Raw genomic sequence first — 27,601 nt, 5'->3', positions numbered from 1 at the left:
GGGATCTTGGGAGGCGGTGAAGGCAGGCCACAGGGCTTGGAGACAAGGTGGGGGCCAAAGGCAGGCCACTCCAAGGCTGCCCTCCCGACCGGAAGTGGCCCAGAGACTGGACACAGAGCCCGGCGGCCCCAGCGTGCCAGGCCGACCGCCAGGGGAGGCACAGAGGGCAAGAGTCCTTCATGGTGCCCTCCTCCAGGAAGTCTTCCAGGTCCCTCGGCAGGCTAAGTGCTCGTGCCAGGGACTGAAACGGCCCACCTCCAGCCTCGTCTCCCTGCCCCCCCATCCCAGAACAAGTCCACTCAGGCCACTGGACAAGTGTTTATTGAGCACCGCCCGCAGCTAGGTCCTGCACTGGGCACAGCCTCCTGTCCCGGGAGCCAGGGGCCCACAGACCACAGGGCCAGCGAGGGAGGGAGGCAGGCATGGCCATGTCTGTGTCTCCTGTGGGTCTGGCCGCAGCTGCTGCCTCTTCTGCATGGTCTGGGGGACTGGTCGCTGTCACCACCCACACCCACTTCCACCATCGAGGGGAGCAGGGCCGGGCCCCGGGCTGGGGCCCCACAGCAGGGTACAGCGCCCTTGCTCCCGGGTCAGCGCTGGGCCGCTTCCCGGGAGGGGCCGGCTCTGGGTCCAGCGTGGCAGAGGACAGCCGGGCCTCACACCCACAGGTCCCTCAGCTGGCCCTTGTCCTCGGGCAGCTGCTCCCCCCGCTCCTCCTCAGGGAACTGGCAGCTGCAGGCGTCCTCGGCCGGCGGGCCTGCCTCCAGCAGCAGCTGGGTCTCTGCGGAGGGGCTTGGGTCAGTGGGCGAGCCGAGGGCCTACCTCTCCCACCCGAGGGCACAACCGACCTGGGGGCCTCGTGCGCTGCCTCCTCAGCTGCCAGAGGTGCAGGCCGAACTGGGCGGCAGTCAGGACCAGGATGCAGGCGGCCACGGGGAGGAGGGCGGCGGTCAGGGGGTCGGGCGGCTCGGCGGGCGGCAGCCCCAGGCTGCACACGGCATTGTGTGTCTTGTTTCCAGGGAACGCGGTAGGAAGCCCAAACTGGGAGCAGCTGGGACACGTGGACACAGAGCCCTCAGTCAGCCCTCGGCCACCGGAGCAGCCCCTCCGCATGGCTGCTGTCCTCTGAGTGTGTGGGTCACCGCACCAGGAAGGACAAGAGAGACCCCTCCCTCGGGGACTTCCCGGCCACCTGAAGGCCCCACTAGGACTCACTCTGCCCAGGGTTTGCAGCGACCCTCGTGGCCCCCAGAGAAGGTCCCTGTGACACAGTCGACACATTCAAAGCCGAAATTGAAATTCCCTGGAGACAGACAGACAGCCGGAGTTTGCTGGAGTAGATGGGATGGGGTCCAGCTGGGGCCACAGCAGCGTGACCCACACACACCTTCTCCATTGAACAGAGGTCTCTGATTCCTACAAGACCAGGACCCGGCGTAAATCACTGCCCAAGTGTGCCCCATTCCAGGGCAGGCATCTGTGGGGGAGGCAGACTTGGGGAGACCCCAAGGTTGTGACCCTAAGCTGAGTGGAGGTCCCTGGGGGGATCTGGGAGAGGAGAGCTGTGTGGTGCATGGCCAGAGGGGAGAGCAAGGGCCGCCCATTGGAGGCTGAAGCGGGGGGGGGGGGGGGGGGGGGGGGGGGGGGGGGGGGGAGGCAGAGACCAAGCAAAAACCAAGATGGACCTTGTGCTTGGTCCAGTAGCCTCAAGGGCAAATTGGCCAGTCCAGTGCGGGTCCCAGAGAAAGGGCGTGCGGCTCGTGCCCCAGCTGGCCCTGGACCCTGCCCCACGCACCCCGCAGCGCCCCAGTCCACACTGTGGGAAACAGGCCCCAGGAGATCTGAGCCGCTCTTTCCAGGCCAAGGGTTGACCCCCAGACAGGGCAAGAGGGGGCAGGCCTAGCTCGGTCAGGACTGTCCCCGCGCAGATGCTCAGGGGAGATGCGGGACTGGCACATAGAGCCAGGGCCTGAGGGCCGGACAGACCCTGGGCACTCCCACCGCTCCCCACATCCTCTCAGGAGTACCCTGTCCCTGGATGGGGAAACCCAGGCTATGACAGGGAAGGACCCCCGGAGCCACATGCGTGCTGGGGCTCATATCTGGGCTGTGGTAGCAAGCTGGGGAGCGGCCCCACCCACCTGGGCTTTGCAGGATGGGAGATGCCAGTGCTTGCCTGCCCAGAGGACACGTCTGTACCCTCCACACACGCGTGTTCCTTCCACACCCACACACTTGGTGTGCACAGCTGCTCCCATGAGCTCTGGCTCGGCCCTGCTCAAAGCCCCTGCCCACCCGGGCCGCAGCCGCCAGAGACTTACCGCTGGGCCTCGCCTCCTGGCCGGGCGGGCAGCGGTGGTGCTTGCAGGTGCCGCACTGGGGGTCCCCGCAGTGGAACTCCGGCTGGATGCACGTGCAGTCCCCCTCAGGACAAACCTCTTCAGCTGAGCGAGAGGAAGACCAGCCCTCTGAGCAGCTGGGCCAAGCGCCTCCCTCCCCAGGACCCGCCCAGGCCCTGCAGGGGAAAGGGGGTGACACAGGGAACCCTGGGGCGACCCCAGGGGGCAGGGGGCAGGGGGCACCCGTCTGGGAGCCAGGACCCCAGTTTGGTCCAGCCATCTCCTTCCTTCCTAGACACCCGGCCCCTCCCCCCGTGTGACTTGGCTGTGTCCTCCACTGCCTTGAGGCTGCTCTCCACCAGGGTGGTTGTGATCTGGCAGGTGAGCAGAACGTGTCCCTGCAGGACAAGGGACTCGCCTGGGGGACCCACTCCCTCTCCTCTTTCCACCCTACACTGCCCTCAGTTGCCATAACCCTGGAGTCAGGCTGTCTGTCCCCCTTGCCTGCCTCACTGACACTCCCCGAGCTCCCAGCAGGGTGACACTCTGGGGGTGTTTTCCCTGCAATATTTGTTCCCAGAATTCCACTTGCCCCTCACCCACACCGGTAGGTCTGAGGCAGGGCAGAAAGTGGCCTGGGTGAAGACCAGAGGGCTGACTATCCACTTGGTAGGACCTGGGACAGCCTTCCTCCAGCCTGGGAACTAAGACTCCCCTTAAGGAAGGCTGTCACGCCATACCCCTGACTCCCTCTTTGGGCCACAGGCCTGAGCTGAGTTCCTCTCCGCTGCACGCCCCCCCTCCCCCTCCCAGCCATTCCCCTGGGACGGCGGCTCCGGACCGGAAGGTTTGCCCACCGCCCCGCCCAGGCGGAGTCTGAGCGCAGGGAGGGCCCCCGCGCTCGCGCTCGCCTTACCCGGGGAGCAGAGGCGACAGCAGCGCGCGTCCATCCCGGTCCCACGCAGCAGGCGGCCGGGGCCGCAGCTCGGACTCCCGGCGGGGCGCTCGGCCTGGGCGAGCGCGCAGAGCAGCGCCACGCCGCACAGGGTCACCCGCGCGCCCCTCGCCCCCATGGCACCCGCCGCCCCACCGAGCTAGGAGATTTTAGGGGATGCGCCCCGCCACGCCCCCATCCGGACACACCCAGATCCCGCCCACGGCCCCGGGGAAGCGGCCGAGATGCAGGGAGATGAGAAACTGTTCCCACCAGGACCCCCCCATCCGCACTCCCCACCCCCGCCTCGGGATCCCCGGCCCCTCAGTTACAGGAGCGAGCCAAGCACAACGGATCTGGGGAGACGGTCAGACTACTCCGTGTGACCCCAGCGGTGGGCGCACGTCATTACAGCTTCGTCCAAACCAGCACAAGCGAGTCCCCCTCACACACCCTGGGAGACGATGTCGATGCCACGTTCCATGTCCTTGGTCCACCCCGCAGGTGGGCCCTCGGAGGGGAGGCTGATGGGGGGCGGACACGCGGGAAATCTCTGCGGCTGCACCTCAATGTTTCATGGGAGCCTGAAACTGCTCTAAGTAATAATTTTTTTAAGTCCGCTGTGCCCAGCTGCTTCTCAAGGAAGGGGAGAGCCCTACCACACAGGGCGGGGGCGGGGACCCCCGGGGAGACTCACGCGCAGGGGTGACCTGGGGGGGTTCCTAAGTGTTCATGCCCTTTGGTCCAGGAATTCCTACCCAGAAACTAAATATGGCCCCAAGTGTGTGAGTATTGAGGGGTGCATGGAACACAGCCCACATCCCCAACTATGTCTGGAGCAGGACGTGGACGGCGGGGGGAGGATCAGAAATGTTTTCTGTTGAGGGTACCTGGGTGGCTCCGGTGGTTGAGGGTCTAACTCTTACTTCAGCTCATCTCTCCGTCTCACGGTGTGCAGCGTGGAGCTGGCTTGGGGTCCTCTCTCTCCCTCCCTCTCTCACCCTCCCCCCTCCAATAAATAAATAAACATTAAAAAAATGTTTTCTATTCAAAACCTGCAGCCTGTCAGGTCTGCAGGGAGGGATGTAGGCAGGAAGGGTGCTGGATGCCAGGTGGCACGGGTGGACAGGTGCAAGGACCCCCCACAAGGATGGTCTGGCCAGGGACTGCACCCTCGCTGGGCCCCCGCCATGCCTGGCTGGGTCCCCTACCCTGGCTCTTGTCCTCAGGGTGCCTGGGTGGCTCAGCTCAGGTCATGACCTTGCAGTTCTCAAAAATAAACATTAAAAAAAATTTTTTTTAACATTTATTCATTCTTGAGAGAGAGAGAAAGAGAGGGGGGAGTGGGGGGAGGGGGAGAGAGAGAGAGAGAGAGAGAGAGAGAGAGAGAGAGAGAGACTGTGAGTGGGGGAGAGGCAGAGAGAGAGGGAGACACAGAATCTGAAGCAGCTCCAGGCTCCAAGCTGTCAGCACAGAGCCCGAAGCAGAGCTCGAACCCACGATTGGTAAGATCATGACCTGAGCCAAAGTCGGACACTCAACTGACTGAGCCACCCAGGTGCCCCAAACAAAAAAATGTTTTAGTATATGTGCTGCCGAAGCGAGCACCAAAAAAATGTTTTAAAAAATAAAATAAAAAAAGATCTCCTCCAACCACCAGAGAGTGTAGGATGAAGCCCCTTGGACTCTGTGAAACATCTGGACCCCAGAGACCTACCAGCATCGTGGCCCTGCTCAGCGACCCTCCACATGCAGCCCCACACCAAGAGGCCCCCACTTTCCAGGGATCAGGACACCCACCCACACACTTTCTAGGGGTCAGGACAAGCCCCTTCACTTGGCCAAGAAGGTCTGAGTGGACTCCAGATGCACACAGTGGCACCCTACAACACACGCACACACACACACCTCCGGACGCTGGACTGCAGTTGTGCAAACATCCTGCTCGTGGCTCAGAGCCCCCAGGAGAGCCCCTCACACCTCCCAACCCAAGGACCTCCTGGGACCTTGGGAGAGGTTGCTGGCAAGGAGCAGAACGGGCATTGAGTGAGCCTCCAGTCACGTGACGCTCAGGCCACATGCAGGTCACAGCTCCAACTGCTGGGCCTGCTCCCTCGCAGACCCCTCCAGACAAATCTGGTCCTCCTGGAAGTGCGGGGAGGGGGGGAGGGGAACAGAGCTCTCGAACCACAGAGAACTCCGCCTCCAGTTCACTGTCCCTTGTCTCTCTGAGCCTTGGCTTCCCCGCGTGGCCCAGAGGGGCTCTGGGGCCCTGCCTCCTCCGGTCAGCTCCCCTGGAAAGCTCAGCGCGTTTCCCAGCCGTCCAGCTGGGAAGCTGGTGAAGGCTTCTGGGAATTCTTGGGGAATGGGGGGATGTGACCCACAGGCTGTAGATGTGCTGACAGCTGTGACAGAGGCCTGCAGCGGCCACCTGGCCTGAGGGAAATGACAGGAATTAGCAACTCGTGACCCACCATTAAGTCCCAGGAAGCACAGCCCCTCCCCAGGTGGTCAAACCTGGTCCTATAGAGAAGTGAGGGGGCTCTAGGGCTGCGGCTCCGGCTGAGGTGAGGCCCACCCTCTCGGGGAGCCTGAGCTCTTGCTCAGCTGAGCGAGGGCCACACGGGACACCAGGTAAAGGTGCTCCAAGTACGAAACAGGGCGGTTCTGGACCTTCGTCCACTGCTCATTTCAAAGACCTGAGGGGTCCCGTCTGTGGCAGAGCAGGGTCACCCCAATTCCACTAAATGGCCCAGACAAATACAGAGAATACAGTGAAAACTCTGCTTGTCAGCCTGTGCCATGTGTCAGCTAGTCCTTCTGGAAGCAGGGGCAGAGTTAGAAACTTCTGGAAGCAGTTTATTGTGGAGGAGGGGTGAAGGTGGCTGAGCAGGAGCTCTGTGCACAAAATGTCCACCACAGGGGCCTGAGTGGGGAGAAGGGTTTTCTGTGGCTGCCGCGGGGCCAGATCACGTCGTGCCCACGGAGACAGTGGCTGATGAGCAAGCCCCTCAAAAGGCAAGAGTGACGTCACCAAAATGTCAGTGTCTGTGTCTGCTTTCTTGTTCCAGCCCCTCCGGAAGCCCCCACCCCCCGCCCCCAGTCATAGGCTGCGTAACTGGGCAGTGAGGAGAGAAGCCGTATCTGCTCATCTGCACCTTCCGACTCTCGAAGGGCAGCCCGCCCGCCTGTCCCAGCGCACACACGGGCCCTTCGGGGAGCCTGGCAGCAACCAGAAAGGGGCGGGGGGTGGCGTGGAGACGGGGAGCCCGCAGCCACTCCATCCCTGCGCCCACAGCGGGCCGGATGGGGAGCCAGGCGGGGGCGTGGAGGAGGGGCCGTGTGGGAGAAGGAAGCTGGGGACACACCAGGCTCTGCGCTGAGCGGGGGCCTCCGGGGCCTGTGGGAGGTCACAGCTCAACGCCCAGGCTTGGGGGCCAGGCAGGGCCCGGGCAGAGAAAGTCTGGGGCTCTTCGGCAGACAGGTAGGGGGCGAGGGGTTGGAGAGTATGCTGAGGGTAGAGAAGGTGACTCTGTCCACCTTTCCAACCGATGGCAGAGATGGTGTCCTGCTGGGAGAAGAGCTGAGGGGTGTGGAGGGAAAGCCCTGGGCCCCACGGGTGTGGCCCCACCCATGTCCCCACCCTGGTCCCTCCACCAGGTCCCACAGCACTCCTCCATAGCCTCCATGCTGTCCTGGGGACCCCTGATCCCCAAATCAACGCTGTGGATTTGCTGTCTGTTCAAGGGCATGGTTTACATTGGTTTGCTCCCTGCTGGGTCCCACGCCGGAAGACCACGGGGACCTGGTGTCTCCCCGTGGTGGTGTTCAGGCCAGGGCCGGAGCAGCACGAGATTTGAAGACAGGCTGGCAGGCCTCTGGGAAAGACGGCCCAGGGAGCAAGGAAGGCAGGTGGCCGGAGCTGAGGCGCTGCCAAAACCAGGGCTCCGTGTCATGCTGGCTCAGGACGCCCCACAGCCGTGAAGGACACTCGCTCCACAGGGGAAGGCCCCATGGTCATGGAGGGCACGCTAAGGTCAGTGGGACAGTACTGTCGACAGGCGTTTGGATGTTTTCTAACTTGGGGCCTTTCACAGAAAGCTGCCGTGCAATCACCGCCCCGTCGGAAGCCTCTCGTTTCCCAAAGTGCGATCTCAGGGACACACACGCAGGCTGGCAGGCAGGGGGTTCAAGAGACCTCGGGGAGGAGCGAACAGCTCCTCAGCGCCCTCCTTCAGGGGAGCACACAGACCTGAAGGAGCGCTCTCAAGAGTCCCCTTTGGGGCCAGAGCCTCAGGCGTCCTATTGCTCTGAGCACTGGGGGTGCCTCAGGCCCACTTGGGCTTAGGGTCTGGGAGGAGCAGCTCTTGGATTCCCCCAACAAGCTGTTGGGGTGTCCAACCCCCCAGCCAGGATGCGGATTTTGGCCTCCATGCCCCACCACAGGTGCTGAGACGGGCCCAGAGAAGGAGTGAGGGCAGGGGTCCCGGGGTCTCTGAGTGGTCAGCTTGAGCCCCTCTCCAGCCAGAGGTGGGTACAGCGCTGGCCCCCGCCACCCCTCACACCACAGCCCACCAGTGCCCAGTCAGAGACCCACATGTGCCAATGTCATTTATGGGGGGGGCACCACCCTGGGCACGGAGTACACACAGCATACGTAGCAGAGCCCTGGGGCACCTAAAACGGCGCCGGGTGGGTGGTGGGCGTGGGGTGTGGCGGCCTGCGCCTGGGGGCTCCCCCACTGCTTCTCAAGGTCGAGCAGACCCTCTGGGCCCCTGGCCTGGGGTGGGGGCCCTGGCTGCTCAGATCTTGGCCAGGGAGGAGTTGGCATCAGCCTGCTCCTCTTGGATGGGGGTCCGGATGCTATTTCCACCTGGGAAGGAAGAAACGGGTGGGAGGTGGGCAAGGGACTCACCCTTGGGGAAGCGGTCTGGGCTGGGGACACCGTGTGCACTCACCAGGGGGGAGCCGCCAGGCTCTGTGGTGCAGGAGCAGCGCCAGTGCGGCCGCCACGGGCGCAAGGAGGCCCAGGCCCAGGCCCAAGACAGCGGCCAGCTGGGGACCTGTGGGGAGGCAGGGCCTGCTGGGGTCGGGTCCACCAGAGGAAGAAGCTCACCCACCCAGGAGGGCCCCAAGGAGGGCAGAGGGCCTCTCCACCCCATCCCTCCCTCCACACACTCTCCTCTTTTAGAGTAGGGGAAGGCCCTGCTGGGGTGAGGCCAGGCCCTCTTACCCCTGGGGGGCTGTGGAGGGGGTGTGAAGGGCCCCTGTGACGCCCCAGGCCAGGCTGTCGTGGGCTGCGTGGTGGGGGGCTGGGCTGGGGGGCCCTGGGTCTCCCGAGGCACGGTGGCTGGGGGGCTCCTGTCCTCACACACAGCATCTGAGCTTTGGCTGCCTGGCCGCAAGGTGCGCCTTCCAGTCCAGGTGCAGCTGAGAAGGGCAGCAGGTGTGTGTCAGGCCAGAGGCCTGTGCCACCACCTCCCCGCATTCCTCCCAGATTGACTGGATGGGCCCAGCACTGAGACAGGACCAGGGAGATGTGGGGAGCGCCGGGGACCCACACAGGATCACCTCGGGCACCGTCAGACTCCCGCCTAAGGGAAAGGCCCAAGACCTGCCCAGGCTCCTCACCCCACCCCTGCCCAGGGAAACTCACAGCCCCCCCAGGGTCTCCAAGGCCACCTATTCACCCCCTCGTTCCCCATTTCCCCTCCCTCTGCTCCCCGCACTGTCTCCTTCCAACCAGCTCCAGCCGCATCTGGACTCTCAAACCACGGGTTCGCTCTCCCCTTCCTGCCCCCGCCATGGGGTGCCCAGCTACAACTGAATGGGGATCTCAAAAACTCCCAGGGCCTGGGAAACAGTCTCACACATTCCTCACTCCAGCCCAGCAGCCAGGCTGGGGGGAAGGAGGCTGGACCAGAGCTGAGCAGGCAGGCAGGGGGCACGGTGGGGCCAGGAGTCAGGGGCCATGAGGAGCAGGAGTCACGAGGGGACGGGGGCCATCTGTCGGGGGCCCGGGAGTCAGGAGCACCCCCAGCCCGCAGCCTCCTGCTCCCAGGCCTGGCCCCCCACTCCCCAGACCCGCAGGACACTCACTTGGTCCAGGGCTTGCAAGCCTGGTGGTCACCTGGGGAGAAGTGCCCCGGTGGGCAAGGGGCACAGTCTGCAACAAAGACCAGGACAGTCTCAGTCCATTCCTGCCCTCTCAGGGGCCTGGACGCCGCAACCGCTGAGGGCTGGTCCTAGAGAGCTGGGCGCTCACCACCACGGCCTCTGGAAGCCCCTCCCTGCCCACATTCTACCCTTTGGCCCTGGCCCAGTGCCCCGCCCCACCCCCTTCTGGGCACCTGTTTGTTGGCCAGCCTGGGATGGGGGCACAGGGGAAAGTGAGAGTGTGTGATATGGAAGACATGCTTCTTTTACAGCTCCCGGCCCCACCCCCTACATGACCCTGGCCTCTCACGACACACACTGCCCACCCCTGCCGGGGGGCTCACTGCACACACTGCCCATCCCCCACCCCAGGCTCACCGCACACACTGCCCCCCCACTGCTGCCTGGCGCTCACCACACACACCACCCAGCCCCGCCCAGGTGATCGCCACACACATACCTCCCGCCCCCCAGCCCAGGCTCACTGCACAACTGCTCCCCCCGCCCAGGGCTCACCAACTCCGAGATCGTAACCATCCTGGGGCTCGGTGCCCGGACTACAGCGGCAGACCGTGTCCTGCGTGGGTGTGCACCTCTGCTTGGTCTCACTCCCACTTCCTGAGGGGGGGTCAGGTAGGCAGGCACAGCTGGCAGGGATGCCAGGGCTGCAGAGAGGCTGGAGGACGGAAGCTGAGGAGCCCCAGACCAGCAGCGCCACACGCAGCCCGGCAGCGCCTGCTTCTCCCCAGTCTCTAGAGCCGTAGGGCCCTGGCCCCTGGGGCGCATCCCTGGGGCAGCTCCAGCCTCCCTTCCCACCTTCCCACAGGCCTGCACCATGACCCTACGTGGCTCTTGGATCCGGGTCTCATTACCCCAGAGGCCACCTGGCAGGCACATGCTCCTCCCTGACTCCACGTGGCCTCAGCCCCCCTGGGAGGAGGGAGGTGCTCCTCGGGGACCTCCGTGGTATAGCAGGCCCCACTGTGGTTTGGGGTTTGTGGCTCTGTGGCTCTGGGGGCCTCAGGAGAGCGCCGGGTGGGGCGATGGGACGCGGGCGGGGGGGGGGGGGGGGGGGGGGGGGGGGGGGGGGGGGGGGGGGGGGGGGGGGCCGGGAGGGCCGGGGCGGCGCTCACTCTGGTTGCACTGTGTGCAGGGCTTGCATGGCTCGTAGTTCATGGCCTCATTATAGAAGCCGGCCAGGCACTGGCGGCACTTGGTGTCCTGGTTGGCTCTGCAGCGGCTCTCCATCCCATAACCTGCCGGAGGAGGGGGCTCAGACAGCCTGCCCGGCCTCTGGCTGGCTCACCGTCATGGGCCTGGCACAGGTGCCCCACTCTACTAGCCTGAGTCCACTAGCCTGTGACGCCTGTGTCCCAAGCTGCATGTCCCCATGTCCCAGGCCCCACGTTTCTGTCCCCTTCTCCCCATTCCCAGCCCCCATGTCTCCACCCCCACGTTCCTTGTCCCCAGGCCTCCATGCCCCTCTCCCTCAGTCCCCATCCCCATGACCCCATGCCCCTGTCCCCCCTCCCCTTCCCCATGTCCCTTGTCCCATGCCTGTCCCCCTCTTCCCATCCTCATGTCTCCATTGCCATGTCCCTGGTCCCCATGTCCCCATGCCCCTGTCCCCCTCTCCCCACCCTCATGTTTCCATCCCCATGTCCCTTGTACCCACATCCCTGTCCCTCCATCCCTGTGTCTCCATCCTTCATCCCCATGTCTCCATTCCCTTGTCCCCAAGGTGTCCCTCCCCAGTTCTGTGGCCAGACCACTCACCTGGCGGGCACTCGCTACAGCACCTGCCGTCTTTGGGGTAGGTGTTCCCGACACAGTCGAGCCGGGCTGCAGTGCCCAGCGCGAGCCCCAGGAGCAGGACGGCCGAGCGAGGCACCCTGAGCTGCTGAGCCTCCACGAGCATCCTCATCTCCGCCGTGATGCAGGAGTCTGGGTTTTTCCTTCCAGGATGTGGCTATAAGGGCTGCGGGGGAGGGGTGGGGAGGGAGGGAGGGAGGAGGAGGGGACCGGGAGGAAGGAGGCCCAGGAAGGGCTGGCGACCCCTGATCCGGGCTGGCGACCCCTGACCCAGGCTGGTGGCAGGAAAGCAGCCTGTCTGGGCAGCAGTTGTCCAGGCTGGGGGCTTCTCTTCTGCCCTGGGCCCCCCGCCCCCATCAGCTTAACTGCACCTCCTAACCCGAGGCTCAGACAGCTGGCAGCTGGGCACAAGCCCAGGCCCCCTCCTGCAGCATGCAGACCCCGGGGCCGAAGCGAGAGCCGGCAGCCCCCTGACTCCTCCAGGCCCACCTGGCCTGCACCCACCCCCCCCTCCACACCCCACCTCACCAGGGAAGTGGAGCCCCTGTGGCCGGGCACCCCAGAGACCCTCCTCCCCTGCTCAGCCCAACCAAGCCACTCGGAAGACGGCTAGTCTCGGAACCCCTCCAAGGCTCGCTCCTTTTGAGCACCCACTCTCCCTGTGCAGGGCAGGGCCAGCCCCTCCGGGGAGCAGGCGGCTGGCTGCTCCCACATCCCCACCCCCCCCACACACAACCCCACCCCCACCCCCACCAAACACAAGAGGTCACTCGTGCGGTCTCACCCCCCACAGCAGGATGCACAGAGGACATGAGGGGGCTGAGGCCTCACACTGGGTCAGGAGACAGGCCCCTCACCATCTGGGCTTGTGACTGGGCATCAGCTCAGGGTAAGAATGACAATGCCCCCAATGCCAGAGCACCGTCCCTGGCACAAGTGCCCAAAACTAGCTCAGAGCAAGGCAATGGTCAGCTGGTGAGCGTGCGCATGCGGGAGCACGTGTGTGTGCGTGTGCAGGTGTGGAGCACGCGAGTACATACATACTCAGGGGTGTGCTGGTGCGTGAGACAGAATGTGTGTGAGTGGCTGAGTGTGCCTGAGCACCGCAAGTGTCAGGGACTGAACTGTGTGGCCACAGTCACATGTTGACGCCCTGACCCCCAATGCGGCTGTGTTTGGAGATGGGGCCTCTGGGGGGGTGGTTAGGGTCAGACGGGGCCAAGGGCTGGGCCCTGAGAAACCCCAGGACATGCAAAGGGAGGCCCAGGAGGACAAAGGAGAAGGCAGCATCTGCCACCAAGGAGAGAGGCCTCAGGAGAGAGCAGCCCAGCCCACACTTGACCTGAGATGTCCAGCGCCCAGGACTGGTTCAGCTGCCCCATCCGCGGTGCTCTGTTCGGCTGGCCACAGACCAGATGCCCGCAGATGTACCCTGGGTGCACGGTGTGCCTGGGAGCACAGTGAACCTGTGTCCGTGGTGGGGCACGTGTGTGTGTCACTGGCCTCACGTGCCAGGACGCATGGGGGCACCAGGTGTGTGTCCGGGTGGGGGCGGGGGCCCTGGGAAAACATACCATCAGCACCCACTCTGACGCCCTGGCCGGCCAGGGGCCAGGAGAACGGCCGTGTGCCCTCTGCTGGCAGGGCCAACCCTGCCTCCCTGCCAACTTTAGAGGCCACATCAGGCTCTCTCCACCCTGCCCCACACTCAGCCTGGGCTTAGGGTGTCCCCACAGCACCAAGGCAACTGGACCGACCCCGCGATGATCCCACAGAGCACGTGTCCTCGGACACGGACCTGGGTGGATCCAGGGCAGGTGGGGAGGCCTGTGTGCAGGGCCTCCGAGGTGTGTAAAGGAAGAAGGACATGCGCACGCGCACACACACACACACACACACACACGCAACTGGTGCACACACCAGACAAATGTGTGTGCATACATGCACGTCCATTTTCTCTTACACGCAGCTCTGATGCCGCTGGCGCCCTTGAGGAAGGGGACGCTATACTGTGTCATTTTCGTACCTTTCAAATCATAACCATGAGATGAAATTAACCATTCAACAGTTAGTTTAAAAAGTTTCAGGCAGGGGGCCTCCCTTGGGGATGGGATGTGAACAGGGTAGGAGCTGGAAATCCCCCTCCCCGAGCAGAACAGGTAAGAAAGTTGCGCTCCCCCTGCCCATCTGCCGGAAATTTCTCCTGGGCTCTGCTGGGCAAGGCTGCCACGGAGGCGGCCACGGCCCACAGCAGCTGGGGCGGAGGGAGAGGCAGCTCTGCTGGGGGGCGGGGGTCACGCGGGGCCAGCCTTCCCCATGTCTCCCCAGTGAGAGACGGGGTCCACACAGGGGACAGAATCAGGGTGTCTCGCCAGCCAGTGCGCGTGTGCGCGTGTGCACTGTCTCCCACAGGGGTGACAAAAGCCTTTTCTTAAATTCACAAACTGAAGCCTCTCAGGTTGAGGGAACTCTGGGTCTGGTGGGCAGCGCTCCCCTCCGGCAGCCTGGCCTCCACTGTCCAAGGCCCTGGACGCCTGCTCCACGAATTGGGCATCTGTCCACAGGGACCCAAGGAGCACAGACAACTGTACGTCACCCACATGCTCCACCTCCATCCTGTGGGCCCGGCCGACCCCCCCGCCGGCTCAGCCCACACTCCGGCGAGCGTCACACACCTGCTTGCTGCTGTGCACGCGCGAGGGCCTGGCCACCACGGGGACCCCTCCCACCGCGCACTCCCGTCCCTTCTGAAGTCTTTCCTCTTGTTTGCCTAGAAACCAGCGCAGGTGTCACCACACCCTTGTTCCTCTGCAAAAGCCGCACCACACGCTTTTCTGAAGTGTGTCCCTGTGGCACGGGTGGACGCACCGGCTGGGTGAGTTGTCCACTGAGGAGCCGCAGGCCAGGGCTCCCGAGGGGATGGCCGGTGAGGAGGGGCGCAGCAGCTCAGTGGTGTGTGGGGTCAGGGACCCTCAAGCCCTCAGGGTTCAATGCCCTCTGCCCCCCCATGCCAATCAAGCACTGGGCACAGCTGACCCCCAGGAAGGGCAGGAACAGCAAGCATGAAATGCTGGTCTGGTGGGACCTCAGCCAACATCCCCGTCCTGTCCCCAGGCCCTGACCACGACTCAGTGAGACTCCAGGCCACTCGGCCGCTACTGCTGCCCCCACAACCAGCCGGGCTGGGGGCTGGCTCTGAGGCTGCTCTCGTGGACTCCTGCCTTCTCCCCTCCCCCAGCCCTCCCCTAGGGGCCTGTCCTTAGATCTTCCCTCTCTACCAGAAACTGCGCTTCCCCGGCCTCCCAGCCCCTTCCAGGGGATCTCACCCCGACCCTTGGCTCCCTGCGAAAGCCGTCTCCCACGAGCTCCCAGACGTCCTCTTGCCGGTAAACACATCCGTCACATGCAGCCCCGCCCGGGACGCTGGTCCTTCCCCGCACCCTCCTGATCAAACTCTCTGTTCTCACCAAATCGCCCACCTCAAAAGCGCTAAGTGGAAGCCACCTAGCCACAAACGTTCCAAAATCATCGTACGGGCTTTAAAAAAATTAAAGAAACTGGGAGAAAAAGGCAACTATATTTTAGAGTAAATTCATAAGACTCTTGTCACAAGTGTTTGTATTTGCAGAGCGCGGACATTCTGACAGCCCGTCCCCAGCGCCCCAGGAAGGGCGGGCACCCCCAGCAGCTGGCTACCGGCAGCACGTTCCGGCACGACCCCCGCCACCCGGTTTCCAAGGAAGCGGCAGGAGCCGCGTGGCGTCCCACAGGCGTGGGCAGCCCACGGGGCGCCTCTGCGGTCGGTGCCTTCGCACAACAGCACCCGCTTCTCAGAAGTGAGGCGCGGCGGCACGTGGGCCCGCGGACCGGGGCTCGGGGCCCAGGGCTCCGCTTGCACCGAGGAGCCCGGCCCGCGAGGCGGCGAGGGGGAGGGAGGCCGGGAGAAGGGCCGCGCGGCGGCGGCTCAGAACTCCTCGTGCACGTTGCGGGCATAGTCCATGAGCTTGCTGCCCGTGAAGAACTCGCTGTACTTGAGGACCTCCTCGGGCTCCAGGTGGTGGTTCTGGTTCTCGTCGGCGATGGCGATCATCTGCTTGGCCTCGTTGAGGGCGTTGTACTCGTTCATGGGGTCCATGTAGTCCTACAGCGGCCCCGGGCATCACATCAGCACTCGGCCTTGGCCGCCGGGGTCCTCCCCGGCCCGCCCGTGCCCCGGCGGCGCTGGGGCCCCTCGACCTCAGGCGTCATCGGCGCTACGGTGCGTGGGGACACGGACACCCCCACCCCACATGGATGTCAGGCCAGCGGGCTCAGCACCTCATGCCTCAGGGCAGCAGCAGCTACAGAGAGCAAGTCCTTATTTAACCCCTCCCCCCGCCACGGGCTGATGACAGCACAGAGGCAGGAAGAAGGGGATGGAGGCGTGTTCCTGAACGTTCTGGAAGGCAGACACCAGGCTGGAAGTGGCTCAAGGCCAGGCAGCCTTCGCCTGTGCTGGTGCGGGAGCCTCGCTGCCTCCCGTGCCCGCTGGGGAGCCCCTGCCGCGGGAGCGAGGGGACGCTCTCCTGGAGCGCCACAAGCCTCGAGTGGCCCCCGCGGCCGACAGCGGGTCACGCGGGGCGCAGACAAAGACAGGGACATGGACTGAATCAGCCACCGTTCGATCCTTGAACCAAGGTGCCTGTCTGCCAGCTATCAGCAGGGATCAGAGAGCTCTGGTGTACGAAGAATGAGTCATCCAGCAATGGGAAAAAACAAGCCCACACGGTACCAGTGAAAACACTTCAGGGGAAGATGGTGGATTCCAACGCGGCACGAGGCCCATTGGGGAGTGGCTCCTTGGAGCCTGGAGCGGCCAAGACATCCCAGACACCCCGGCCAGGGGGCAGGCATAGGCACCCCACTGGGCTCCCTGTTTCTCCACTCGAACCCAGTCTGTCAAAGGCAACCAGGCTGGCAGGGTGGAGCCCGCAGCCATCAGACGTCAGCCCTGCCCACTTCCAGGTGCCACTGAGTGACCTGCCACAGCTGGACCAGTGCTGCCTTCCTTTCCACTGCAGCCCCTCAGGGCCCTGAGTCAAACCCCGGGGCGCCCCCGTGCCCCCGTCACCTGTGCGTACCTCCAGCTCCGCCATGGTCACAATACCGTCATGGTTGGCGTCGATCAGTTCCTCAAACTCTTTTTTCCGGTCTCTGACCCAACTGTCGTCAATGTCCTGGCCCTGCTGGTTCTCCACCGTGCCCGCGGGCAGAGAGATGAACTCAGGCAGCGAGAGCTGCTTGTCGCCGTCCTGGTCTGCAGGACAGAGGTGAGGGTGCTCAGACCCCAAGTGGGCTCGCGACCACCCAGGCCCACCCAGAAGAAAGCCAACCAAACAGGTCTGCTGCCGAATTTTCAGCCTGTGAAATTTTACCCTGAAGCTAAACAGGTACGTCTCACCTGACCTGCCCAGGAGCCTGTGTCACATGACATAGGGCCAGTCCTGACCTTTCCTCACCAGGTGGCCGCACCATCTCCTCCAAGACCCCCAGGCTGACCCCTGGCAGGAGGGTTGCTGCAGGTGCCGGTGGGCCCCACCCTCCAGCCCAGCTGCCCAGGGGGCGCTAGGACCATGGGCTGGGCCTCACCCAGGTCCCGGACGATCTCCTTGACCATGAACTTGAGCATGCCACGGCTGTGCTCGGGGTGAAGGAACGACAGGAACTCGTCCTCGGTCAGCAGCAGGTCTGAGGGGGGGTTGTCCGCCTGGTACCACCGGTCCTTCAGGTTCTCCAGGACTTCCTGTGCTGAGAGAGGCGCATCCGTGAGGACCGAAGCCCCCAGGCACCCGCACGGCCCGGGAACACGCCGAGGCGGGCTGCCCACGGCAGAGGCCCGGCCCAGGACACTGCGGACAGGAGCTTGCGCCTCAGGGGGGCAAAGCCCCCTGATAGACACAGACCCTCCCATGACACAGACACAGATCCCACAAGATCCAGACACAGACCCTTCCCCAAATACAGGTGCTGAGCCCCTCCAGACAAAGCCCCCCCCACACACACAGCCCCCAGCCCCAGCTCACTACTGCTGTTTGCTGCTCAGGAGCAATGGAAAGCACGGTGCAGGCTGACTCACCCTCCCCGCGCACCTACAGGAACAAAGCACAGCCTGTTCCTTTCCGTCTCCGTCACATGTGCGGCACGCGGAGGCAGGGCCCCGGAGGAAAACCCAGCTTCCAGAGATGACTCAGGCATCCCCGGACGCTTGCCATACCCCCGCTCTCCCTCGGCGGAAGGCCCGCAGCCTCGCAGGCTCAGGGACTGTCCAGGTGGAGGCCAGGCGAGCAGGAAGGGCTCAGGCACGAGGTCGGTCTGTACCCGGGCCACCGCCACTGGGAGCAGGGACTCCCGGGGAAGCGGCTGTGTCCCGCACAGCACCCGTCACCACAAGCCTTAGCGCCTTCTGATGAACAGAAGATCCAGTGGTGACCTACTTTTAATGGTGAATGCACTTAAAGGAAGGTGGAGTGACTGGTGCCCACCACCCCGCGCAGGGCCAGGAGTGACAGGGGCCAGCACACACTCGCCGTGTCCGCCTGCAGGCTGTGAACAGCACCTGACCTGGACAAAGGTCTGTGCGGCCAGAACCACTCACGGGTCCTGAGATGAGGCCACCAGACACCGAAGGTGGCGCTGAAGCCGACAGCAGGGCACTGAGGAGAAGACGACACAGGAGACTGTAGCAATACAGCCACAGCAGGGACGCCGGTGGCACCAGAAGCTGGAGGGAGGCCACAGGGCCTGCCACCCAAGGGTCCCCGGAGGAGGCAGACCACCACGTGGGGACCCCTGAACCTACCTCTCAGCCCCGGCCCGCCCTCCGCACCGCTCCTCACCTGCAGGGCCCCGCCCAGACTAAAGAAAGGAACGTGTGCTGAGGTGACAGAATTCACGTGCCTGAGGGACGGGTCCTGACCCCAGACACGACCAAGGGAAAGGCGAGAGCAGGCAGGGACAGGGGGCTGGCAGCCCATGCCCCAGCAGCCACCCCACAAGCTGGTGCCAAATCAACAATGCTGGCAAGAGGGCAGAGGCCCCCCGGGATGCTCAGACATCTCAAAACTACACCCTCAGGGGACAAGCCGTGGGGGCACACAGCACAAACACATATGAAAAAGGCAAACAACCATTTCAGAAAAAAAAAATGATGTCCAACGTACAGAGTTTAAAAAGGACAGAAGTGAAACACTGGATGATGTCCCGGGAAGTGGGAAAGGCTGACCAGCGCCAACCAGGGGCGTCCAGTGCCTCAGCGCTGTGTAACTTGAGGCTCTTCTAAGTTACACATGCCCTACGGACAGACGGAGCAAGAAAAATAACGGAATGAGACATTAACAAGGTGCCCGTGACGGGCGGCCCCCCAGGGGACAGCTGGAAGACCAGGAACTCAGACACTAGCAGACACTGCAAGAAAAGGAAACTATAGACTGGTGTCTCTCATGCAAAAATGCACCACAAAATATCAACACGTTGAATCCAAAAACACAAGAAGAATTATATCCCAAGACCAAGTGGGATTTACCCCAGGTATGCAGGGCTGGTTCAACATCCAAAAATCAATTACTATAATCATCACATCAACAGGCTGAAGAAGAAAAATCACATGACCCTATCAACATAGAAAAAGCATTACACAGGGGCGCCTGGGTGGCTCAGTCAGTTGGGCGTCCAGCTTCAGCTCAGGTCATGATCTGACAGTTTGTGGGTTCGAGCCCCGTGTCAGGCTCTGTGCAGACAGCTAACTCAGAGCCTGGAGCCTGTCTTCAGATTCTTTGTCTCCCTCTCTCTCTGACCCTCCCCTGTTCATGCTGTCTCTCTCTCTCTCAAAAATAAATGATAAACCATTCTTAAAATTTTTTAAAAAGAAAAGAAAAAGCATAACACAAAATCCAACACCCATTCCTGATCCAAACTTTCAGCAAACTAGCAACAGAGAAGAACTTCCTCAACTTAACAAAGAACAAAAAACCAACAGCTCATGTCATGCTTAGCAGTGAGGAACTTGACACTTTGCCTCAAAGATCAGAACAAGAAAAAGGTGATTTCAACACCGTATGGAAATTCCAGCCAATGAAGTAAGATAAGAAAAGGAAATTAAAGGGGCGCCTGGGCGGCTCAGTCAGTTAAGCATCGACTCTTGATTCCAGCTCAAGTCACGATCTCTCGGTTTGTGAGTTTGAGTCCTTCTGTGCTGGCAGCACAGAGCCCACTTCCATCCTCTGCTCCCCCCTCTCTGCCCTTCTCACGTTCGTGCACACGTTCTCTCTCTAAAATAAATAAACGTTAAAAAATAAATAAATAAACACAAAAGAAAGGGAAGTTAAAGATACACAGATTGGGAAGGAGGAAGTAAACACACTCGGCTCACAGACGGCACCGCCGCCCGTGCAGGAAACCTGGAAGAGCTGACGTCGACCTGGAACCACCAAGCAATCGCATCAAGATCGCAGGACGGAAGATTCACGCAGAACGGCCAATCACCTCTCTGCACACCAGCAAGGAACACGGGGAATTGGGATTCAAGATGACAGGAAAAATACAAGCAGAAAGGTGTGACTGCAGTCTGGACGCGGGACACCAGGGTCCAGGCCTAGAAACACGAACGCTGGTGCCGACAGGAGCGCCCACCGTTCATCTGGAGCCACAAGAGCAGCGAACACCGGTGGCTGGGAGGACACAGCCGCTGCTGGCACGACGTGGGGGCCGCCGGCACGTGCACCTGCACGGCCGGCAGACACATGACAAACCAGGACCGCATCACAGGCACAAAGATGCCGCGGAGAAACGCCCACGCATGCACATCCACCAAGAGAGAACGCTACGGGACAAGGGTGGGCACAGTGGCCCCCCGCGTGGAGCGACGCCCCGCAGGGACCCCCAGGTGGGATGGGGTGGCAGAGCGGAGGGCAGTCTCCAGCGTTCTCCGGCCGCGCTCTGGAACTGGGCCAACGCCCCAGTGCACAGTTTCTGTCCCTGAGGTTCTAAAGGCCTGGCTGTGGAAGGCTAAGGGGCGGGCAGCGTCCTGTGCCCACCTGCCTCACCCCCCCCGGCCCCTCCCCCCGGCCCCTCCTCCCGGCCCAGGGCCCCCCTTCGGGTGCGCAGCAGGGCCTGGGTGCTCACTCTCCTCGTCGACCTTCAGCTCCTCGCCATTCTTTATCTTCTCCTCAACCTCCTTCTCGTTGTGGCCTTTGCTCACCAGAAACTTCACTTTATACTCATCCCACGACACTCGGCCTAGAAGAAACGACCAACTGCTAGGGCTTCTGACAATGGACAGTTTTACAGAGACGTGTGCAGGGGCGCCTGGCTGGGGCCGTCAGTTACGCATCCAACCCCTGGTTTCAGCTCCAGTCACGATCTCATGGTTTGTGAGTTCAAGCCCCGCTGAGCTGCCAGCACAGAGCCTCCTGGGGATTCTCGCTCTGCGCCCCTCCCCCATTTGCGCTCTCTCGAAATAAATAAGTAAACTTACAAGAAATAATAAAAGACAAATACATGAAAAGAGGTATGTAATTAATTGTTTTCAGACGTCAGGCAACTACAGCAGCAGAAGCAGCAGAGCAGCCAGAACCCAGCCGGAAGCCCCGGCCCCTGCACCCGACCCTCGTCCACGAAGGACACGCAAGCCAGGAGGGCTGTCCCATGGGCAGTGTCAGCGGGCACCCCCTTCCTCTGCCCTCTGCGCATCACCCCTCCAGCAGCCGGAGCCCCGTCGGCCATACCGTCGCCATCAGGGTCCACAGTGCGGAAGTGCACCTTGCTCTCCTCGATGGCCTCCCGGAAGTGCTCGGCCGTCTTCTCCATGATCCAGTGTTGCATCTCCTTGGCGCTGATCCTCCGGTCGGTGTTCACATCCACCCTGCGGGCAGAGGAGCGACGTCAGACCAGGGGGACCAACGGACACAAGGATGGCCGGCTGGGCTCCACCGCCATGACCAGGGACACAGTCCACCCAAGGTGATGCCAGAGGCATCAGGGGACTTTGGGGGCAGCAGGGAAGGGTGGCATTTGCTCTGCAGCTGCGACCCAGCACCACTTCCCCTCGACCGTGAGAAAACATAAGAGACAAACCCGACGTGAGGGACATTCAACACAACACCTGTGTGGTCCTCCCCAGAACGGCCGAGGTCACGATAAAGCAAGAGAGTCCGAGACACAGCACTCCCCAGAGGGGACAAAGGAGCTGTGACACTCAGCGCAGTGTGGGGCCCGGACAGGGACGTAGGGGACCTGCGTGACATCTGCATCTGGGGCGTAGGCAACAGGAACGCAGCACTGACGTTTCTTAGTTCTGACAGATGCACCACGGTCACCAAAATGTCTGAACTGGGGGAAACTGGCCACCTTCACCTGTCTGTAAATCTCATGTTATTCCAAAATAAACAGCTTATTTCAGAAATGTTGTGGCAACCAGATCCTGAGGCCACACGTGACCCGCGAGGGGGGCCAGGAAGTCCATGTGGAAGCCACGGCCACCAGAGGCAGTGAGTGAGTTTTGAGGCCCCCTGCCTGTGACCCCACAAACTGGGGGTCGCCGCTCATGGACAGACACGGCCACGCCTCAGAGACCGGCGAGCAGCTGGCACGTGAGCTGACGGAGCACGGCTGCCCGTCCAGCTCTCCGCACTTCCAGCTGCCGTGCCCTTGGCGTCGGGACCCCTGATGCGCACCGCCCTCCACGCCGCCAGGCCCCGCGTGGCTCCGCGCACACAGGTGCCCAGGAAGAGGAGGCCCAGGTGTGGCCCGGAAGGCCCCACCCCCCACAGACATGCGCACACCCGGTCCCCGGAGCCCCGCCAGGTGTGAGACCTCTCACGGCCCAGCCTCGCCGCAGCACAGTCTCCCTCGCTATGGCTCCGTCACGATGCCCAGCCACGTCCCGACCAGGCAAAGAGCTGACCCTCAACATTCAAAATGTATGCACGGCAGGAAAGCGTCCCTCCTCCCGCCACGCGCCTCACCCCGGAGTCCCACACCTGCCCTGGCACTGAGTCTCTGGGCGGCATCCACCCTCTCTGGATTCTGCCCCACTGCCATCACCTGTCCGGTAGGCCCCGCCTCGCCCCTCCGGCGGCCGCTCCATTAGACCCCCCAGGCCCCAACACGCAGAAATGCCAAGGGCTCTGAAGCACAGAAGCAGGGCCAGGAGAACCCGCTGTTGGTCTGACTGCTGAATTTGAATCTGTTTGGACGGAAGATCTTCTAACAGGTAAGATATTCCCAGGTTCAAAGTTCCAGGGGTACCTCAGGGCCCAGGGTGGAGCCATCCTCTCTCCTGAGGATGCCCAGGGCAGGCCTGGGTGGGCAGGCCTCTGTCTTAGCCCAAAGATCTACTGTGGGCATACACCTCACCCCTGGCCCACCGAGTGGTGCAGACCACCCTCCCCAGGCTGCAGGAAGGTGGTTTTCGGTGTGGAGAAGGGGTGCTCCCAACAGTCCTGGGAAGAGCCCAGCGCCCTCCATGTGAGCTGGCAGCGCCCACCTCTGTCCTCGGTCTCGACCAGTCCAAATGCCCCCAGCTCCTGCCCCCCGTGGGTAGCCCACCTGGTAACCCCCTGCCCCTCCCCGCACCCGGTGCACAGAGCGCCTCTCACTGGGGGGCCTCCAGGGTCCACCTCTCTCACCAACGCCCATCCAGGAAACCCCACCAGGGTGCCACGGAGACAAAAGAACAGGCATCCCAACCCTGCCGCCTCCCTCTGACCAACAAGAAGGCGCCACCTGCCACCTGGTGGCTCAGTTCCCAGCTTTTCTCTGCCCACCGGAAGCAGCAACGTTCACTCCAAAGACAGCAGTGAAGTCTGTACACTGGACGAGGCTGTGGTGCAGCGCACAGAGGACAGTCACCAATCCCTCCAGGGCGGCATCCGAGGCGCCACGCAGGAAAGCAACGCGCTCTCTCGCCACAGCCTCCTGGTGGCTTCCTTCCCCTCACCTCTGAACCCCACAGGCCCTGGTCTGGCCACGGTCCTCTCTCTGGGTCTCTTACCCTGCGCCCGGACGTGGCCTTCTAAGCCGAGGACACATGCAGGCCTGTGTCAGCCCTGCTCAGTGACCGGGGTAGCTGACGCCTCCGCTCGGCCAGCAAGGGCTTCACACCCACCCCGTCCTTCCTCACCTCCACCTGCGACTGCTGGGTCCCCTCCCGCCCGTCCACGGGCAAAGCCCGCCCCGCCGCTCAGCACAGCGCCTCCCTCTGCTCCGCCACCCGCTGCCCGCCACCCTCATTCCACCGCGTCCTACGAGCAGACAGCAAGCACCCAGCAGGTCCTGGGCCTGCACTCCCACCGTGCCCGGGAAGCAGGGCTCTCAATGTCCCCTCTCACGGGGGAGGAAGCGGAGGCTGGCAGGCTCAGGAAACAGTGCCCAGTCTGACTGCCCAGGGCCTCCTCCTGAGCTCATGCCCTGGCCACGAGGCCCCTCACCTCCCTCGGAGGTTCCAAAGCCCCCCCGCCCCCAAGCCATGTGAGCTCTGTGTGTGCTCGCAGCCAGCGCACATGGCCTGTGCGTGTGTCCACAGCCCGTGTGACACCTGTGTGCACTCAGAGTGGCTCCCCCAGGAAAGTCAGCCCCATGACCAAGCTCCTCTCTGTCTCCTTCCTGGAACCGAGAGCCATGCATCCTGGGTGCTGGCAGAGGACTGTGGAACTCAACAGGCCCATGCTGGGCAGGAAGTGTCCTAAGGCGTTGGGTCCCTGCCACCTGCGGACCCCACCCAGCCCCAGCATGCAGCCTGCATGGGCTTCGGCACAGTACGTGCCAGGTAATAGCGGATTAACTGCCCCCAGGGCGCCTACTTGGAGAAGATGACCATCAGCTTCCTCCTGCTCCTCCGCGGCTCCGCATCCTCCTCAAAGCCATCCATGTCCTTCCCCAGGAAGACCTCCTGGTGGAAGTCTTTGTTGAGGTGCCCATCCATCTCCAGCTTCACCCCATTCAGGTGGTCTGGGGGCAGGATCTCACGCTCCTCCCTGTTGCCTGCTCTCTCCCGAGCAGATGAGTGGTTGGCAGGCCGGGCAGACACATCCATCAGAAGGATGACCCCCAAGACCCAGAGGCAGTGAGAAGCCAGGCCGCAGAGGGAAGGCTGCCTGGACGCCATGGCCACCTGGGTCCGGACTTTGGGATGTCCCACAAGTGTGGCCAGGAGCTGAGGAGAGAGGGGCGGGGCAGGTGAGGAAGTGAGGCCTGAGGTCACAGCCTTCCCACCACCCCGGGCACTGCAGAAGGGTAGCAGCCCATGGCTGCCAGACCCCACACTAACAACCTACGGGGAGCACACAGGCATCGTTCAGGGGAGACTCACTTACCACGTGAAAATACAAGTTCTGAGTTTACAGATCTGTCCTATCTGTCCTCTGCTGGGTTTCCAGCTCTTACCTCTCTTGCTCAGATAAAGTGGCCCCATCTCAAGGGCTGCCCAGCACCACTAAACCTGCCCCTTTTCAATGACTACAGCAGGCAGAACAGTCTCTCTCCACCCCTCCTGCCATTAAGACTGACCCCAGAGATGTGGTAATTCACTCTCCAAATCCCAGCTCAGCCTTTGTGAGCTCTGTGAACTTGGCTAAGTTACCTGACCTCCCCAGCCTCAGTTTCCCCCATGTAACAGGAGCTCCCCCCACCCCCCCCGCTGGCTTTGTGAGGACTGAGCCTGGTGCCAGTGGAAACGCCCAAACCCACCTAGCAGGGCGCCAGCCCCTTCCCACCTTCCCACTTTAGTGACCTCTACAGATGTGCACACATGTATGTGCATGCACAAGGCAATACGTGTAAACGTGTGCACGCACACACGTGTACATATATACATGTTTGTGTATATACACCCACATATATGTGCATGTGAGCACACACACATCCCTGCTCGTGTTCACACAGGACCACCAAGACTGGAGCACCAGGAAGTCTGTCATCCTAGGTATGCCTGGGCCAGGTGACAATGAACCAAGGCCACATTCCTGTCCACGTCACCACGTTAAGGATCCCAGGGCCACAAGCAATTGTGCCTAGCACTCCACCATCCCAGCTGTCTCCCACATCTGCTCCTCCTCCTGTGCCCACCAGCCTTCCCTCACCCTGCAGGTGCCTCCAGATTCCCTCTGGCTGGCGCTGGGACAGGGCCCAGCTGTCTGGCCAGCCACACCCCACTCCCATGGACATTCTCATACCACACTTCCAAACAGGGCTCCAGCTTCTTCTTGCCCCTGATGTAGCCTGGTCCTCGAAGGTTCAGCTGAGACCCTCACCTCCTCTGGTAGTCCTTCCAGGGAGGAGCAGCAGAGGGAAGCCCACCGGTCCCCAGGGTGGCAGGCCCCGGACACACGCGCCGCAGTCCAGCGGCACAGCCGCCACCCCGCAGCCTGAGGGGAGTGCCTCCTTCTGAGCCTACCCGCCTCTGACTAGCGTTATTCTCCTGACAAGTGAGGCCTTTGTGCCTCAACCTTCTGAACCTGTGCACTACATGGGCCCTTCAACAAGCCCCCGCTCTCTCTTCTCATCTGTCTCACCCCTCTGAGGGAGCCGGGGAGGGGCGGTGTAGACAGGGCAGTGTACATCCTCCGCGCACTGCCTGCAACCTCCCCACAAGCAGGAGCTCCCACCAGCTGTCCATGGTGTTCTCAGTGCTCTAACTGCCCTTCGATCGCATCTACGGGGAGCGCCACACCCTCCCCCACGTCACACCCTCCCCCAGCGGCTGTCACACCATCTACCCGCCACAGGCACTCCACAGAAGTGAGTGAAAACATACAGGTGTTTCTGCCACACTGTAATATACGTGCTCCTGAACGCACCAGTACTCTGCAGAAGCGCACAATAAAAAACCCAGGGCCCATGGGAACAGAACAGGGCACGTGACTCAAAATCAACAAGACTGTATGTAAACAGACTACGAGGAAGTGGTGCCTGGCGAGGAACCCACAGTCCCGGCAAGCAGGCCACAGAGCATTAAGTGGAGATGCTGAACAGGTGCCAAGAAGATGCAGTGGGGCCGCAAGCCTGGGGCGAAATGCAGCCTGCCATAAGCCAAGGCCTGTCCAAGCCTGCAGCCACCAAGACAGGGGCCCCCGACCCAGGTGCTCATGCTGGGTTTCCTTTCCCGCTGGAGGGTGACTCTGGTGCTGCGTCCCAGCTCTCCTGCTAGGAAAGTGTCGCACAAACCCAGAGGACTTTCCCCTGAACTTACTCTAACCCTCACTGACTGTGGCCATAAAAACACATATTGCGTCCAAACTGACTGTACTTTGCTCCTTGAAAGAGCAAAGTCAATTCCCCACTTATCTTCGTGGGTAATACACTGTGTTCTGTACAAAAGGCAACCCCAAGATAACTGAATGGACGTCGGGAGGTCAAGTGAGACTTCCTCCTGTCCACTTAAAACAGTCACCTATCCGGGCTAGCACGGAAGGAGCAGCCTGGCTGAATACCTCAGCCCACTGTTGAATTCCTCGTCCTCCGCCTGCCCCACCAGAATGGGATTTCAAAGGGCAGGGGCTTTGCCCCTTGACTAGGGAACCTCCCCTCCTCTAGAAACGACCTCAATGGAGGGTGGCAACGCCATCTCAGGGTGCCCAGCTTAAGTGGAGGCGACACTTCTTGGCCATCCTGGGGTGTCCGTTCTGGCAAAACTAGACCTCTTGCCGATCAAAATGCAAACCTTATTCTAACAGCTGTTTTCCGGTTTCAGAAGTCTCACTAAGAGTGTTCCTAACAACTGTCACTGGCTGGACCGGAAATCAAAGGCTTTACAACCATCATTTCAAATCTTCACCAAGTCCTACCAATTAGGGCACCTTTCACAGAAGAGGGGAGGTAGGTCACCTCGCTGGTAAATACCGGGGTCCACCCCACTCCTCTGCCGACCTGTCTCCCTCAGCCTCAGTTTCCCGGCGGCATCGTCGGTGTGGACAGAGAGGACAGGAGCCCAGGGGCCAGCGGCCCGAGGGCGCCTCTGCGGACCTCCCGACGCCCCGCCCCGGGGCCCTCACTCACCGGCCTCCCTCCCCTCGCCCAGGATCCGCCGAGCGGGGCCCGAGCGCCCGTGACGCCTCCAACGGGACGCGCCTGGGACGCGCCTAGGCCGCGGCCATCTTTCTTCCGGGAAGAGGCGGACCAGCGACGGCGCGCACGAACGCGACCCCACCTGGACGACGCCAGTGCCGCCATCATTCTCCTGGGCGGAAGTGGCCGCGCGGCCTTCCCGGGGCAACCAATTAGACCGGCGCGTGCGCCCACGTGACCGGCGGCCACGTGACGGGCATCCCCAAGCCCTCCGCCTCCGCCGCGGGTGGATGCGGCCTGCGCGCCGGCTTCGGGGCCTCGG

At 62.5% G+C, this 27,601-nt stretch overlaps 3 protein-coding genes and 1 long non-coding RNA gene across 8 annotated transcripts; 1 reads left to right on the top strand and 3 right to left on the bottom strand.

Annotated features, from left to right (window-relative positions):
- Positions 1-304: 304 nt before the first annotated feature.
- TNFRSF18 (TNF receptor superfamily member 18) lies at positions 305-3,544 on the bottom strand. 3 transcript variants are annotated; one of them, XM_029946640.1, is made up of 5 exons: positions 3,256-3,540; positions 2,322-2,444; positions 1,216-1,303; positions 845-1,051; positions 305-781 (listed from the first exon to the last, which is right to left on the bottom strand). In XM_029946640.1, the coding sequence occupies exons 1-5, from the start codon at positions 3,410-3,412 to the stop codon at positions 718-720; spliced, it is 639 nt and encodes a 212-aa protein (XP_029802500.1). In that variant the 5' UTR covers positions 3,413-3,540; the 3' UTR covers positions 305-717. The 3 variants fall into 3 exon arrangements, with proteins under 3 accessions (XP_029802500.1, XP_029802499.1, XP_029802501.1); XM_029946639.1 differs by having other exon boundaries at positions 849-1,051; positions 3,256-3,536; XM_029946641.1 differs by lacking the exon at positions 305-781 and having other exon boundaries at positions 865-1,051; positions 1,216-1,416; positions 3,256-3,544.
- A 66-nt stretch (positions 3,545-3,610) lies between these two features.
- Positions 3,611-4,282, top strand: LOC115298197. The gene is made up of 3 exons (XR_003911651.1): positions 3,611-3,777; positions 4,022-4,058; positions 4,205-4,282. It is a non-coding gene; the product is annotated as an uncharacterized LOC115298197 (long non-coding RNA).
- Positions 4,283-6,111: 1,829 nt separating this feature from the next.
- TNFRSF4 (TNF receptor superfamily member 4) lies at positions 6,112-14,728 on the bottom strand. 3 transcript variants are annotated; one of them, XM_029945962.1, is made up of 8 exons: positions 14,568-14,728; positions 11,206-11,407; positions 10,563-10,685; positions 9,946-10,076; positions 9,373-9,439; positions 8,507-8,703; positions 8,232-8,336; positions 6,112-8,146 (listed from the first exon to the last, which is right to left on the bottom strand). In XM_029945962.1, exons 2-8 carry the CDS (start codon positions 11,351-11,353, stop codon positions 7,886-7,888), a joined length of 1,032 nt encoding a protein of 343 aa, XP_029801822.1. In that variant the 5' UTR covers positions 11,354-11,407; positions 14,568-14,728; the 3' UTR covers positions 6,112-7,885. The 3 variants fall into 3 exon arrangements, with proteins under 3 accessions (XP_029801822.1, XP_029801823.1, XP_029801824.1); XM_029945963.1 differs by lacking the exon at positions 14,568-14,728 and having other exon boundaries at positions 9,946-10,047; XM_029945964.1 differs by lacking the exon at positions 8,507-8,703 and having other exon boundaries at positions 7,991-8,146; positions 13,917-14,728.
- A 71-nt stretch (positions 14,729-14,799) lies between these two features.
- SDF4 (stromal cell derived factor 4) lies at positions 14,800-27,459 on the bottom strand. Its single transcript, XM_029945961.1, has 7 exons — positions 27,271-27,459; positions 24,078-24,430; positions 21,003-21,139; positions 20,401-20,514; positions 16,870-17,028; positions 16,362-16,537; positions 14,800-15,382 (listed from the first exon to the last, which is right to left on the bottom strand). The coding sequence occupies exons 1-7, from the start codon at positions 27,445-27,447 to the stop codon at positions 15,206-15,208; spliced, it is 1,293 nt and encodes a 430-aa protein (XP_029801821.1). The 5' UTR covers positions 27,448-27,459; the 3' UTR covers positions 14,800-15,205.
- Positions 27,460-27,601: the final 142 nt, after the last annotated feature.

This window comes from Suricata suricatta, chromosome 8, assembly GCF_006229205.1.
Source record: "Suricata suricatta isolate VVHF042 chromosome 8, meerkat_22Aug2017_6uvM2_HiC, whole genome shotgun sequence".
NCBI classification, from domain to species: domain Eukaryota; kingdom Metazoa; phylum Chordata; class Mammalia; order Carnivora; family Herpestidae; genus Suricata; species Suricata suricatta.
This window is presented reverse-complemented; position numbering and strand designations above follow the sequence as displayed.